Source organism: Nuphar pumila, chromosome 5, assembly GCF_984573655.1.
Source record: "Nuphar pumila chromosome 5, dmNupPumi1.hap1.1, whole genome shotgun sequence".
Taxonomy (NCBI): Eukaryota; Viridiplantae; Streptophyta; class Magnoliopsida; order Nymphaeales; family Nymphaeaceae; genus Nuphar; species Nuphar pumila.
The window spans coordinates 115813717-115829017 of record NC_143253.1 but is presented as its reverse complement, the minus strand read 5'-3'; the positions used below and the strand labels follow the sequence as shown (position 1 = coordinate 115829017).

General features: G+C 35.8%; 1 protein-coding gene across 1 annotated transcript in view; it reads right to left on the bottom strand.

Moving 5' to 3' along the window:
- LOC149838272 (E3 ubiquitin-protein ligase RGLG3-like) overlaps positions 1-9417 on the bottom strand; it is a 30624-nt gene extending 21207 nt beyond the window's left edge. Inside the window, exons 1-2 of the mRNA XM_090008216.1 lie at positions 9357-9417; positions 5621-5673 (exon numbers count right to left, since the gene is read on the bottom strand). Coding sequence (XP_089864342.1) covers positions 5621-5673; positions 9357-9417 — 114 coding nt within the window. The remainder of the gene's footprint in view (positions 1-5620; positions 5674-9356) is intronic.
- Positions 9418-15301: the final 5884 nt, after the last annotated feature.

The following is a 15301-nucleotide window of genomic DNA, read 5'->3' as shown; positions in this document are numbered from 1 at the left end:
TATCTGCAACCCCAAAGAAGAAGAAAATTCACAAGCATATGCTTTATGTTCATGGATTGAAGATTTAGAAAGAAATATCAAAAGCATTAGGAATTTTGTTGTTAACCACCATTGTGTTAATGCTATATTTAATAGGCATTCTGACCTGAAATTGTTGAAGGTCGTTGAAACACGTTTTGCGTCCATCATTGTGATGGTGAAGAGGATTAAAAGAGTGAAGAATGTTTTGGTTAACATGGTGACTGATGAAAATTGGACATTCTATCATGTTGATGATGATATCAAGGCTCAAGAAATTAAAAAATGTATTCTTGATGATGAGTTTTGGGACAGAATGGTATACTTCCTTCAATTTACGCAACCTATTTGGGAAATATTAAGAGAAGTTGATAAGAATGAACTCATGCTTCATAGAGTTTATGAAATGTGGGATAATATGATTGAAAAAATACAAGTTATAGTTTTCAAGCATGAAGAAAAAAATTCTGCATTGGATGAGTAAAAAATTTTTAATCATATTCATTCAATTTTAGTCAGAAGATGGGATAAGAGCAACACTCTTTTATATTGTATGGCACATTCTCTTAATCCAAAATATTATGCAAATAAGTGGCGGGCTGGTGGTATTGGTTGTGTCCCTCCAAATTTAGACCCAGAGCTATCAAGACATAGAAATATGTGTATGACAAGACTTTTTCCAGAAGCATATCTTTTACATCAAGTCACATAAGAGTTTGAAAAATTTTCATCTTCGAGATTATATGGACCGACATTTTTCGTGAGAAAAGAGGATAATATAGATCCTATCACATGGTGGTCAACATTTGAATCAGAAACACCTCTTCTCCAACGTCTTGCATTAAGATTGTTATCACAACATGCTAGTTCATCATGTTATGAAAGAAATTGGAGCACATATTCTCAAATCCACAACATAAAGAGAAACAAACTCACCAGCAAGCGTGCAGAGGATTTAGTATATGTTCATTCAAATCTTCGATTACTTTCGCGAACCAATGATGAATACAGGTACTAATTTGCTCTCTTAGTTATTTGATTATTTCTTAATTTTTTATATAAATAAACTTATATTGTATTTAACATTTTCAAATTGGGTTTATAATGCATATAAGGAACATCCAAATTTTGGGATGTAAACCCAGAAGAGTGTGACTTCGAGGGAGAGCATGATTTCAATGTAACAAACATGGATTTAACTGAGCCCGATACTCCTTCTAATGATGCATTTGATGATGAAGAAGAAAATTATTAAGATCCATTACTTCAAAGGATATACTTTGGTATGTAATTTAGTTCTTTTCTGCTTTACTTATTTGATTGATATTTAGGTTGATTTATGTAATTGCTTTACTTATTTGATTGATATTTAGGTTGATATATTGCATGCATGATGAATGATATTATGACAATGCTAACTGTTAAAACTTTAAAATATATATATATATATATATATATATATATATATATATATATATATATATATATATATATATATATATTATTTTTGCCCTGCCGCACCCCCGCACCCATGTGACATAGATTGTGTATGATATACATTTGGTATGCAATTATGCATTGTTTGCTTCTTTTATTAGTATAATTTACTTCTTTTCTACTTGACTTGTTTGATTGTTTCTTGTTTTTTTAATTCACTTAGCACAACTATAATATATTTAGGTTGATTTAATTGTGGTGTTATTTTTTATTGATGAGAGATAACAATTGTAGATTGTTAATTTGATTTATTGCATGAATTAATGATATGATAATTGTTTTTATTTCATTAGTGTTAACTTAAAACTGTTAAAATACATAATATATACCCTCCCCGCATCCCCGCACCCAAGTTTTTGTAAAGTGCCACATCGCCGCACCCACACCTACGTGACATAGGTTATAATCCATGCTACTCAAGTATATTTACATTCTACCAATATCCAGAAGTGTAGAATGGGATAGCAGCAATTTGCAGATTTCCAGCTTTGCTATGTCGGAATCATGCCAAGTACCACGAAAAAGAAAAAAAAAGAAAAGAAGTCAAGGGAGGTGTGTTGGTTGCCCCTAAGCATATTTGCCCTCTCCTATTTTGAGTACCTATCTGTTAAGATGGATGTAATCTTATATGTATATGTATATATAATATACATAATATATATGTATATATATTGTTATTTATATAATATATATTACATATAATAGTCAACTTGGGTTGACTAAGTCAACTAATGTTGACTTTATATAACAATTAGAGAGGGTCCAATAATTATATTTCTAGCCGTTGGATTCTCTCCAATGGCCAGAACGGTTCTCCCCTTCTCCTTTTCTCTCCTTCCATATAAATAGGGATGTGTGTGTGCATTGTAAAGTGAGAGAGTGATGGTTAGATTTCTAGGTTTCAAGTGTTGTAGTGAGGCGCTTTTGTAATTTTCTATTTCTTTTATATTATTTGAATTTCATACTTAATGAAATTGTTTATTTTTAAGTCTTATTGTGCTATAGGTATTTCCATTGTAAATGAGTATTTAACTATATTGTATTCTTGGCTCATGGGACGTATTCCAAAGTACATTGGGATCCATACCATTTTGTGGCATGGTATAAGAGCAAGGTTTGAAGTCTTGGGAAAGATTTGTATTAATGGATGGTATAAATTTAAGAATTTTGTATTCTGGTATGTATCTTTGGTTTTTATATTTTCATAATTCTGGTAAGTGTTTGTAAAAGGATTATGATAAAAGTAAATGTTTTTGAAATATGTGATATGTGCAGTCAAAAAATATATTTTGCAAAATAAATGGTTTCTTAAAATCTTATGTGTTTCATGTTTTTGCAAAATACTAAATTTTATTTTTTAATGTTTCTTAACGTATGTGTGGACTATCTTTTGGATTTTTTTTTGTGATCTGATCAAGCATAAAAATTAAAAAGATGTATTGTGCGATCCTTTTTTAATATAGATGTGTTTTCTATGTTCTCATAAGGTTTTTCTATTATCATGTGAATGTGTTATTTCATATATGTTTGAGTGACATTGTTCTATTAAGATTATTTTCAAAATGACTTGTGTTGGATTAAGGCATCTTTAGGTATATACCTCAAATAGTCTTTATTAAATTGCATAAGCATGACTTGTTATCATATACTCAAATCTTTTTTTTGCTTATCCTAGTAGTTTTTTTCTTATTGATATTTTATATCATGCATCTTGGATATTGTATTTTCATTGCATTGTAAGAAAAATCTCTTGTTTAATGTGATCATATGTGGGTTCATAATTATGTATGTTATTAAAATCTCTATGGCTCTTTGAAAACATTTTATCAATAATGTAAACATTTTTATGTTTATGCATAGCTCTTAGTTGGCTCCTAGTGGTTTTGTATTTGTGTGATTTTGTACTTAGCTTTTTTAAAATCTCTATATGTTGCCTTCAATTGCCTCATAATAGATTTAGATCTAAAGATTATATATGTTATTTTTGTCTATTTAGTGAGATTTATTGGATTTGTTGTATGAGATGTGCCTTAGTTCACTTGTTTCTTAAGTAATGGACTTATGATCCTTTTAAAGATTCTCAAGCATCATATTTGCATGCTTATTTACTTATTCAAATTTGTAAAAATTGTCATAAGACATCCTATATTGCATTGCATTGATTGACATATTGTTTGTGCATCTAATTGCACTAATTCTTATGATAAGGTTTTTATCTAACTTTACTGAAATTGATTTGAAATTTGTTTATTCAAATCAATTATTAGATATGAACTCACCGATTTGAAAATTGATTTTCATGAGTATTTATTGCCTTCTTATAGCATTGATTTTGTCCTTCACAAAATTTTATACATGATATATCATCTCTCTTGGCCTTGTTGTTGGGTCAAGGTTAGTCGTTGATGTGAGTTATGTGTGCATCTTAAATCATATTATCAATCTGCAATTATCAAAGTTTATGAGTGTCATGTTGACACCAGTCTTGGATCTGATTGATAATTGATTGGCCTCTGAATCCATATATGCTTTTGTTGATTCAGAGATGTTGGAGTGAGTTGTGTGCACCTCATTTTATGTTAGTTTAGATTGTCAACTTATGGTTTGACTCTAACCGACAATTACTTGATCTCTAGATCTGAGTGTGTTGTATCACTCATTTGTTGTATGACCATTGTTTTTACGGATGCGTATAACTCTATTTATTTATGATGGCTAGCTATTTTTGAAATCATAGTGTTTCGAAAGATTGTTAAAATTGATATTGTTATTGATAACATTAGTGTGTTTCCATTACAAGTTTTCTTGCCTCGAGTGTCTTATCCTCTTTATGCCTCTTATTTAAGTGTCATTATACGTAGACAAGAAATGTTTGTTCACACCCTTGTGTATGTTTTTAGCCTATTGTTGGCACTCAGATTATACTCTTGATCAAGTCACTGAAATACTTAATTTTTTAGTGTTATTATATATGTGCGGTGTATGTTGTTTGCTGATGATATTGTTTTGATTGATGAGTCTAGAGCTGGGGTTAATGCTAAGTTAGAATTATGGAGACAGACATTAGAAGCAAGAGGTTTTAAGTTGAGTAAGAGTAAGACATAATACATGGAATGTCGGTTTAGTAAGCAACGAAGTAGTGATGGGAGTGTAGTGAAGCTTGGTGAGCAAGAAATACCGGTGGATGATTGTTTCAAATATTTGGGATCTATCATTCAAAAGTATGGAGAAATTGATGGAGATGTAAATCATAGGATAAAGGTTGGGTGGATGAAATGGAAGAGTACAACTGGAGTGTTGTGCGATCGTAGAATGCCATTGCGATTGAAGGGAAAGTTTTATAGGACGACTGTTAGGCCCGCTTTACTATATGGTACGGAATGTTGGGCTGCCAAGAGACATCATATTCAAAAATTGAGTGTAGCTGAGATGCGTATGCTGAGATGGATGTGTGGAAATACAATAAAAAATAAGATTTAGAACGAGGAGATACGTAAGAAGGTAGGCGTTGCACCCATTGAAAATAAGATGAGAGAATCGTTTACGGTGGTTTGGACATATTCGGCGAAGGCCTAATGATGCTCCAGTTAGAAGGATGGAGAAATGGGAAAATATATTAGTCAAAAGAGGTCGAGGTAGGCCTAGAAAGACATGGATGGAGGTGATAGGAAATGATATGAATGCTTTAAACCTCACCGAGGACATGGCATTGGATAGAAATGATTGGAGGAGAAAGATTCATGTGGAAGACCCAGAATGATTTTTTTTTTGGTTCATATCGCCGACCCCAATTGTTTTGGGATGAATGCGTAGTTGTTGATTATATATAGACAAGAGATGTTTATTCACACCTTCATGTGTGATTTTAGTCCACCGTTGGCTTTGTGATTATGATCATGTTCTAGTTGTTGATACACGTGTTTTGAGCAAGGTTTTAAAACCCGTGACTCGGAACTCGACTCGTTCTTTATTGACTCGTGACTCGGCGGGTCAACTCGGTGACTCGGACCGGGTTTTGTTGACTTTTGATTTTAAAAGAAAAACAATATATAAATTGTCAGTCCATGGGAAAGATGTATTATTCAGTACAAGAGTGATTCATCACGCCAACACCTTCATAGCGCTTGGGAGCTACATGATCCCAATGGCACTGGTATCCTGTGTGATTATGGATTGCAGTCACTTGGATCATGCAATATAAAGAGAATGGCAGGTTGAGTTAAGAGATTCATTATTTTGGACAAACAAAGAATACATAATGGAGTTGGACAGATTTTCTGCATCATGCATCACCTTGAAAGAATTCAAACAACTATTAGCAGCTCGAAAGAAGATAAAATAAAATTTTCAATGCCTAAGATTAGAGGTTAGGAAAAGTGAAATTGCTGTAGGCCTTAGATTCATGATGCCCAGCTCTTAAATAAAAAAGATTCCAAAGGGTGGTGATGGGGCAATGTTAGTTATAGAGGCAGAGTTTTTTTATGAAGTTGTATCATCATGTATATAAAGTAATATGTGATATTCAGATAAGGAATCCTTAGGTCCTAACTCTCCCATCTCCATGTATCTTGAAAGAAATCCTTGCTTTTAGATGCATAGAATTCTTTGTTAATTGGGTTTATAGACTAGAATGCTTTGTTGTTTGATTTATATACTATAATAGTTATTTGTTCAAAAAGATCTTTCCTGACAGTCCATGGAAAAGATGTATTATTCAGTACAAAAAGTACAAAAGTGAATATGTGTGTGAAATACCCAAAAAATCAAATTTCAAACATCCCATAACTCGCCCGAGTCAAGCCGAGTCTGGCTGAGTCAGCACCCGAGTTTTCGCAACCCGAGTTAAGCTTGCCGGTTTGACTCGCTGGAGGGCCGAGCCAAGCTGAGTCAGCCGAGTCACCGAGTTGACTCGACGAGTTTTAAAACACTGGTTTTGAGTGTTATTATATGTGGACAAGAGATGTTTGTTTACACCTTCGTATGTAATTTTAGCTCATCGTTGACTTTGTGATTATGCTCTTGTGCTAGTCACTGAAACACTTGTTTTGAGTGCCATTATATGTAGACAAGAGATGTTTATACACACCTTCGTTTGTGTCTTTGGCCCTTTAGTGTCATTATGTTTGTGCTGTTATTCTAGTCGTTGATACACTTGATTTTTGAAGATTGGAGATCTAGTGAAGTGATTCCTTGTGATGGTCAAACTAACGTTTTAATTTGCAAAATTCATTCATTATGATATATGAGATTTTAAAAAACAAAAACTCATCATAATTTTTCTAAACCCATTTACTCTTTTATGAGAAATGGTTATTGAAATATTTTCATGCATTTTGCATTGTATATGCCTTAGTTGCATGAGTTATCCATGATTAATTGTTTTGCATAATTTGCATAAGTTTAATTAATGTGTTTCTAAGTATTTCATTAGTAAAATCTCTTGTGTTGTATTGTGTACACCCATAGTGGCTATTGTAAGCATCTGGTTGCTCTTGAGATTATTCTCACTTTGTATTCGTTTTTGGTAAATTGGTGCTTGTGCACTCCTAGTGTATATGTATGGAGCATCATTGGGATTCCTTTTTGTATTTTTGCTTGTTTTTAAGCATGTGTCTTTGAAAGTTTGTTTATTGTTATCACTTATAATTAGTCCATAAGTGTCTTTTTTAGTTGCATGACTGATATTGCTTCCAAAATGTAATTGATCTTTGTGTATTTGACTTCTCTTAATTAAATGTTGAAAATCATTTCTTATATCTTTCGTGGTGTAAAAAGACTTGCAGTGTGTTTGGGTCGGTGCTCCTGGCTTAGATCTATCTCTGAGAGAAGACTCAAACCAGAACGACGGTCGGACTGCCAACTTTCGGTGTTCTTTTTGTTTTTCGGTGTTTTCTCAGATAAGTTCTCCAGTGTTTTGTTTTGATTTTTCCTTTTCAAGAACGCCGGTGGATGTCTTCCCTACCGGTTATAGATTCAGACGCGGTGAGAGAGAAAACAGAAAAAGGCCGGTCAAAGGTTGGGGCCGCTGATAAAATAGCAGCGGTCGCCGGAAAAGAAAACCGACGACAGAATCAACGGAGGATAGTTTTCCTCTCTTTTTTATTCGTATTCTTATTGTAGATTTCTAAAAAGAAGTATTCTCACAAATATGATTTTTCAGATATGCAGAGGCAGCACATAAATCAAACAATTTTTTTTTTAATCAGCACAGTTCGAGCCTAGCCGGGGCCACATAGATGTTTTCCAGTTTTGGGTCTCTATTTTTAGAGTCCCTCAAGCGAGAGAAAAAAAAATTCCGTGACTGTGCAAGTTTACAGTCACAAAAAAAAACAAAGGGCTTCCTGAAGCCCGACTAACCTGTCACGCTTTCCTTGCAAGTTTTGATAGGCGAAAGTAGAAGGATGCTACAAACTTCAAGGATCTCAACTCGCTCTGATGCCACTGATGGATGAAGTGCGCAACAGATGAGCAAAGCAGCAGAAGGACCGAGCAGAGATCTTGAAAACAAGAGAATAGAGAGAGGAAGAAGATCGTTTGTTTTAGCCTTTCATAAGGTTTGCTTCGAGAGTTTTTTTTTTGCTTGTGCTATGTATATCTCACATCAAGTACTAAGCTTAATTTATAATTTTTCATCTCTCAGATTCTCCTTATTTTAGGCTCAGCTATGCAGATAGCTTCAACGAGATTATTGGAACGAGCATTAGAAAACAATTTTATAAAAAAGAGGCTTATTTGAAAACTTTGCTTTTGCAACTGCCCAAGGCATATCTACGAACCGGCCCATGTTCGTGGATATGCCAAAATGAGTAGATAATGGCCACTAATCCCAACACACGCATCCAACCATCAAGGGCCTGTAGGGGTGTCAACAGGGTTCGAATCCAAGTGAAATCAGACTTGGACCTGATTTGAGGTGTTGATATGGTGCTAGACTTTGGTCTAATCAGACCCATTACAAGAGAAGCCATACTCTCTCATAAGAATTACATGAACCAGACCTGGATCATACATAGTAAAGTAATAGTTTTTATCTTTTTTACATTAGAAAATTGCAGAACTAGGGTCAAGCCCGGGTCTGGTATACTCCATATATTAATTGAACTCTTTGTGTTATATCCAGATTTTAATCGGACCTCCTTCTTTATCACCAAACCCTGATCTTATAAAATTTGGTACAGGTCAGGTATGCGTTAAAACCGACCCGGTGACATGCCTAACTCAAGGACCATCTAGTCATTGATGGGCCCACTTTCTCTTCCAGCGTGCCCCTTAAAATGATCACAACTCAAAACGCCCTTTATGATGAAGTGACGTAAAGATCACAAAGACCACAAAAATGATTCCCGGATTCAAATAAGCAGCAGTAAAAGTACAAAATTGCACCCTAATGTTATATTGCATCTCAGTACTGTCACTTATCCAAATATTTTGCTTTTATTTATTTCTTTTTCGTGTCTTCAAATTGGGTTATTTGACACAGGTGCCAAAATCTCGGTATCGAATTTTCTTGGTGAGGAAAAATTTAGCGATAAACCACAATTTTTTGTTTTAGACAAGGAATTATTTGAGGAAAAAAAGTCAGTAATAATGTCAAGCGAGAGCTCTCTCTCTCTCTCTCTCATCTCTGAGGCCATTATGGTCATTGCACATGCATCTCTGGCCCAAGGCCCATTATTGTAATATCACACCCAAACGCTAAAGTCGGTTTCAGTCCACCAACTTAGGGATCTAAGACGCGCCTAACGTGGAACTCGTTTACCCCACACACACAGTTTCATCCTATTGGCCAACTGGGAAAGCCACACGCACTCTCCCACACGCCCTTTAAATCCCCCCCACACCTTTCTCTTCATTCACACGTCCCTTCCCCTCCCTTCCACCATACTCACCATATCCCACCATGCCTCGCCGGAGACTCGGCAGAAAGGCGACCTCCTCCACCACCTCGAATCAAGCTATGGACTCATCACCACCACCACCATCCACCACTTCCGGCGAGAAACGGTCCGGCCATGACGGTGGCGAGGAGAGAATAGCGGTGAAGAGGGCCATGGTTTCCAGCGAGGACTCGCCGGAGGGCCACTGCGGCAGGGAGAGATTGCAGAGACATAGGATTCAGGTGGCTGGGTGCGTTTGGATACCAGAGGTGTGGGGGAAGGAGGAGTTTCTCAAGGACTGGACCGACTGTGAGGCCCTGGACCGGGCCCTCCTTCCCAAGGGCTTGCACTCTGCCAAGTCTGCCTTGATAGAGGAGTGCAGAAGGAGAACTACTGGGTCTGTTGGTGTCAGGATCGACCTCGGTTCGGTCTAGTTGACTGGGTCATGATATTCTTCATCAAGATGAGAGAAAAACATTGATCTGCTGTTTTACTTTTTTTTTTTTTTTTATCTTCTCTTTTTCTTTTTCGTTGATTCCCCTTCATTTCTTTTTTGTTATTGTAATTAAATTATGTTCTATCACCAAATGATGATACGATTTGGGCATTTGATCTCTTGCTCTTTTGTGGGTATGGTTGGTCTATGAGCTTGCGTGCTTCTTGTGGTTTTCGATGGGTGGTTGAATTGGGGTCATCTTGGTATGTTTAAGATAATTCAAATTGGGATTAAGTCATGAGCTCATCTCAAAAGTATACTTAGCATTAAAGGAAGGGTTTGAACCAACTTAATGGGCATTGATGGATTGGATGGATATTCTCTTAGGAGATAAATGGAGATTATATTGTTGTAAAATATTATAGCACCTTCAGATTATAATTGCACTAAACTAGTTTATCCATAAAGTCAGATCTTTTTTATTATGTTATTGCCATGATTCTAAAAGTTTTATTCGGATTAATGCCCTATGGATGGGAACTTTAATTGTACTACAATTTACTTATCCTGATGAAAAAGGGATGCCTCCCTGCTAGCTGACATAGTAAGATTGTGAGATTTCAAGAGAAAAGAGAAAGTGCAACATATACTTCAATACACAGATCCTTGAATCCATGAGAAAAAGAGGGAAAATATAAATTGATTCGACACTATGGTTTCATCTTAGGATAAAACCTTGTCAGCCACTTTCTTATATGAAGAAAATCCTCCATAATATAAGAAACTTATACAGATTTCTCCTATTCTAGTAATGAAACTCAAACTAAATAAAAAGTCTGTCCTAATTCTAATGCATTTATCTACATCAATATAGTGATGTTCCCGATTGGATTAATTATAACAAGTTCCACAAATCAAAAAGCTTATAATTTACTCAAAACTAGAAAGATCATGATCTAATAAAAAACTTCTAAAATCATAGTATAAGCTAACAGAAAAAAAAGCAAAACCCAAATGGGGCCTTAGTAAGTTTGTAATCAAATCTCGGAATTTTACTCTCTTTCTAGGAAATCTTGGTTTGTTGCACTTGCTTACATTAATTTTGCTTCGTCAAAAGCAATGGAATGTTAAAATACTAGAAATTGCTGCAGAAACTTAGCAATGTCATTTGAAGGGATATTGTGACATCTTTCAAACATTTTTATCTATATTTACAACACAAACAAGCTACCAAGACCAGACACAAAGCTAAAGTAGAGAATGAGCAAAGGATTAGGCACAAAGATGGCAGTGTTTATTTTGTTTGATATAATGGGACTTCTCCAACGTATCAATCACACTATGCATTGATGCAATGAGAAACCAGTGATTTAAATTGTCCAAGGATTTGTTATGTAAAATCATCCTCGATCAGGGAATAACTTTGAGATTTCAAAGAAACTTTATAAGTTCAAAATTTCTTGACATGCCCAGAGAAAATTAGCAAGATATCTAGTGAGTTGAACTTATTAAAAAGAAAATGCAACCCACATTTGCTTCATGATTCCACTTGATTTTAAATAACAAGCGAAGCAGACCAATCCACAATGCTCCAATTCAAAATTATGAGTTCAGGCTCTAAGCCGAAATTTTTCTTTATATAATGGCTCATTTATATGAAACGGCCCATTAGCTTGGTCATCAAAACAGAAAAATGAAGCAGTTAATTGATCAATCATTGCATCGTGAGTATTATTTGTGTTTCCTTTTGTCATACAACTGCCATAGAAGAAGCTCAAAAGGTACATGATTTCTTCTAGTTTATCTCTCCAATGGAAGCTCCAGAGTTGGTGTCACTTAATTATGTTACTAGGTCAAAATTCTTGTTGTCTTCTTCATTATTTTTTATCGCAGCATTACAAGCTGCGCTGTTGCCTAGTGAAATCAAATTTTGAACGCAAGCTAAAGGCTAAATTGGATGTCAGATACGACATTCACGTGTCCAGACTTTTTGTGAAGAAGCAAATTCCTGATTTTATTGGAGAACTCATGGTGGATTATGTCGTGCTTCCACCTTCTATGTCTGAAACCTTGTTCAGACATTACATTTTATATTGTTTGCTGGAATATTTGAAAATTGAAGAACACACATCTTATAAGAGGGTATGCTTCCAAGTAGATCTGCAATTTGGTTTTGATCATCTTGCACCGAACATTTTTCTATGATAAAGTTGTCGGTTTCTCAGATGAAATTGATTTTTTTATTTGCAAAAATCAGATTGATAGTAAACAATTATTGGCTGCTGGAACACATTACGCATATGATTATATTTGGAGACAAATTTCTTTGCTTAGGGGGTATGAAGAGAGTTTCAAACTCAAATTTTGTTAAAGCTGAGTTTGTGCACCCGTTGTCATCCTTTGTACATATGCATGCTTGATTTCAAATAACCAGTGGTGGTGCAGAACCATAAGGGGTGTTCAAGGACACCGATCTTCAAATCCAACATTTACTTTGACAAATTTTTTTTGTCTGGAAGAATATTTTTTGTAAGGGACCTTTGATGGCCATGGGTTATGTTTTTTTCTTGCTTCGATCTTGCAATAATTTGCTATGAAAAGATAAGCTGCCGAATTGGCTACCTCGGAGGGTGATCTTTTGTATTTTTTTAAATATAAAATCGAAGCAATCCCCCCAAAATTCTTGTTTAAAAATAAACAAACCATAGTTACCAGAAAGTGAAGTTAAGCAGTGTGAAGCAAGATGCATGATATGGTTGTAAAGCAATTATGGAAGCACACTAGAAACCAAAATGAAATCCCGTAAGAAACAATATATGTGGTAGTAGAAGCCAATAGAAAACTACATCAAAATGAGTATGAAATGATATATAATCGACACAGAAGCCAGTTATGGAAAAATGTTGTTTTTAATATGAAAATTACAGAAAGTGAGGGGAAGCCAATGAAAAGTAATAAAAAGCAAGAGAGAAAGACTAAGTGAGGGAGAATCGATTTAAGAAGAGAAGGGAAAGGTGGGCTTCCCCTTGTTTCAGGGAATTGAGTTTCCCATAGCTTTCCCTTGTGGAACTAACTTTTGAGAAAGAGAGCACTCCCGTGTAGCAAGAAACATTTGGTAATTATAAGATTTGTTGTGAGTGGCCTGAATTTTTTATCCATCTAAATCTGAAAATATTTTGGAGGCCATAAAATGGGAATTTGAGGCAGGAGGTATGGACTTGTCTAGTTTTGTAATTATTTTTCCTTTATGAACCAACTAAGGTTTTGTTTTCTTACACACACACACACACACACACACACACACACATATATATATATATATATATATATATATATATATATATATATATATATATATATAGAGAGAGAGAGAGAGAGAGAGAGAGAGAGAGAGAGAGAGAGAGAGAGAGAGAGAGAGAGAGAGAATCGTGCTGCCCCCTTTTTGGTTAGATCACCGTTAAGACTCCAAAATCACATTTGAGGTGTTTTATGCTAGATTTGAAACGTTAGATGTGCTTATCATTTCTTATTTATAAGAAGCAAGTTTTTTTTTAATTAATTTGATGTAAAAATACGAATATTTTATCATCAAATTTTAGTACAATATCAACCATTGATTCGTTTACCTCATTAAAATACACATATGACTACAAAAATGCTTAATCAAAAACATGCTTTCTATTAAATAAGCAATGATAAAACACATCTAATGGTTCAGATCTAGCATATAACACCTAAAACTATGATATTTGGACAGTCCCATGAAAAAGGATCAGCACAAACCCCATTCTCTCTCTCTCATATATATATATATATATATATATATATATATATATAGAGAGAGAGAGAGAGAGAGAGAGAGAGAGAGAGAGAGAGAGAGAGAACATTTATCATTCAACATTACCAAAATACATCCAACGGAATATTGGATGAGAGAGGAACATAAGAGTAAGACAACCACCATCTAGATGGTGACTGTGCACAATTCAGAGTACAAGTAGATCCAAACCCCCATCTCTATTATATAATTTAAGAGTCAGATACACATCAAACATAACCCGCTGACGTAGCCTTCCAAAATTGAATTTGATGCCCCTGAAAAAAATATCGTTTCTTTCAGTCCATATCACCCACCATGCTGAAAACAACCATACCCGCCACAATAATCTCCCTTTTTTTTGTTTCGTAAACTCATGGGACCAAACAAAAGGTCCCGAATAACAGAACTCGAACGCGTTTGAACCAGCGGTGCACCCCAAGTTTGAAAAAATAGGTCTAAAACTATCGGGCAAAACCAAAATAGGTGAGTCGTGTCCTCTACCGCCTTCTCGCAAAGAACACACATGCTTGGAAATTGAAGCCTCCATTTCCTAACATTCATATGGGTTTGAACACGATCCAGAGCCACTAACCACACCAACACTTTTGCCCTTGGAGCGGGCCCCTTACCCCATATACAATCAATGGAAAACCAATCCATCTCTGATGGCAACAAGGAATAGTAATCTTGCTTAATGGAGAACCTATCTCCGCTCGCCATGGACCAGTGAAGCCACAGGCGGCCATGGCTAGGCCTAAGATCCCTGTCACTGAAGGAGCGGAGTGTTTTCCGCCACTTCAACCAGAATGACGAATGGCACACTGAACTGGGCGTCGAAAGAAGGGAGTCAGGTAAACTACCATATTTTCCCCTAACAAACGTAGCCCAAGAAGATGGAGATGTGGAAGCGACCCAAGCCCACTTCAAGACTAAAACGATGCTCCTCTTTCTGAGAGTCGGAATCTCCAAGCTGCCTCACTGCCTCGGGAGAACGATCTGCTGCCAAAAAACAAGCGGGTACTTTTTGTGAGACGCATTCCCAGACCAAAGAAAGTGCGAAAGCAAACGATTAATCGTTCATTCTACTGTCGTCGGTATAATGGACATGCTCATACGAAAATCTAGTAATCTGGCCAAGACATGACGAATGAGCGTCAATCATCCTACAATCGATAAATATCGGGCCTTCCAAGACTGCAATCTCCCTTGCACCCGCTCTATAGTAGACGTCCAAGACGAAGTTCTCGACGGCTGCAGTGAGTGCAATGATAGACCCAAGAAATTAATAGGAAGGTCGAATATCAGGCAGTTGAAGATCCTTGCAGCAGCCGATTGGAAGAGAGTGTCAGCATTGAGTAAGACCAGAGCGCACTTACTCTCGTTCAGGCGAAGGCCAGAAGTTACAACGAATATTTTAATAATGAAGCACAACCTATACATTTGATTAACATTCGCATGACCAAATATTAAAGTATCATCTGGATATTGAATTGTGTGACCAACAAAACCAGGAATGCCCAACGAATTCATGAAGCCTGTTTGTCCTGCCCTTTTCATGAGAATAGGTAAACCCTCTGCCGCGATATTAAAGAGGATGGGGGGCGAGGGGACAACCCTGTTGCACGCCTCTACCCAACTTGAATTTTCCCCCTC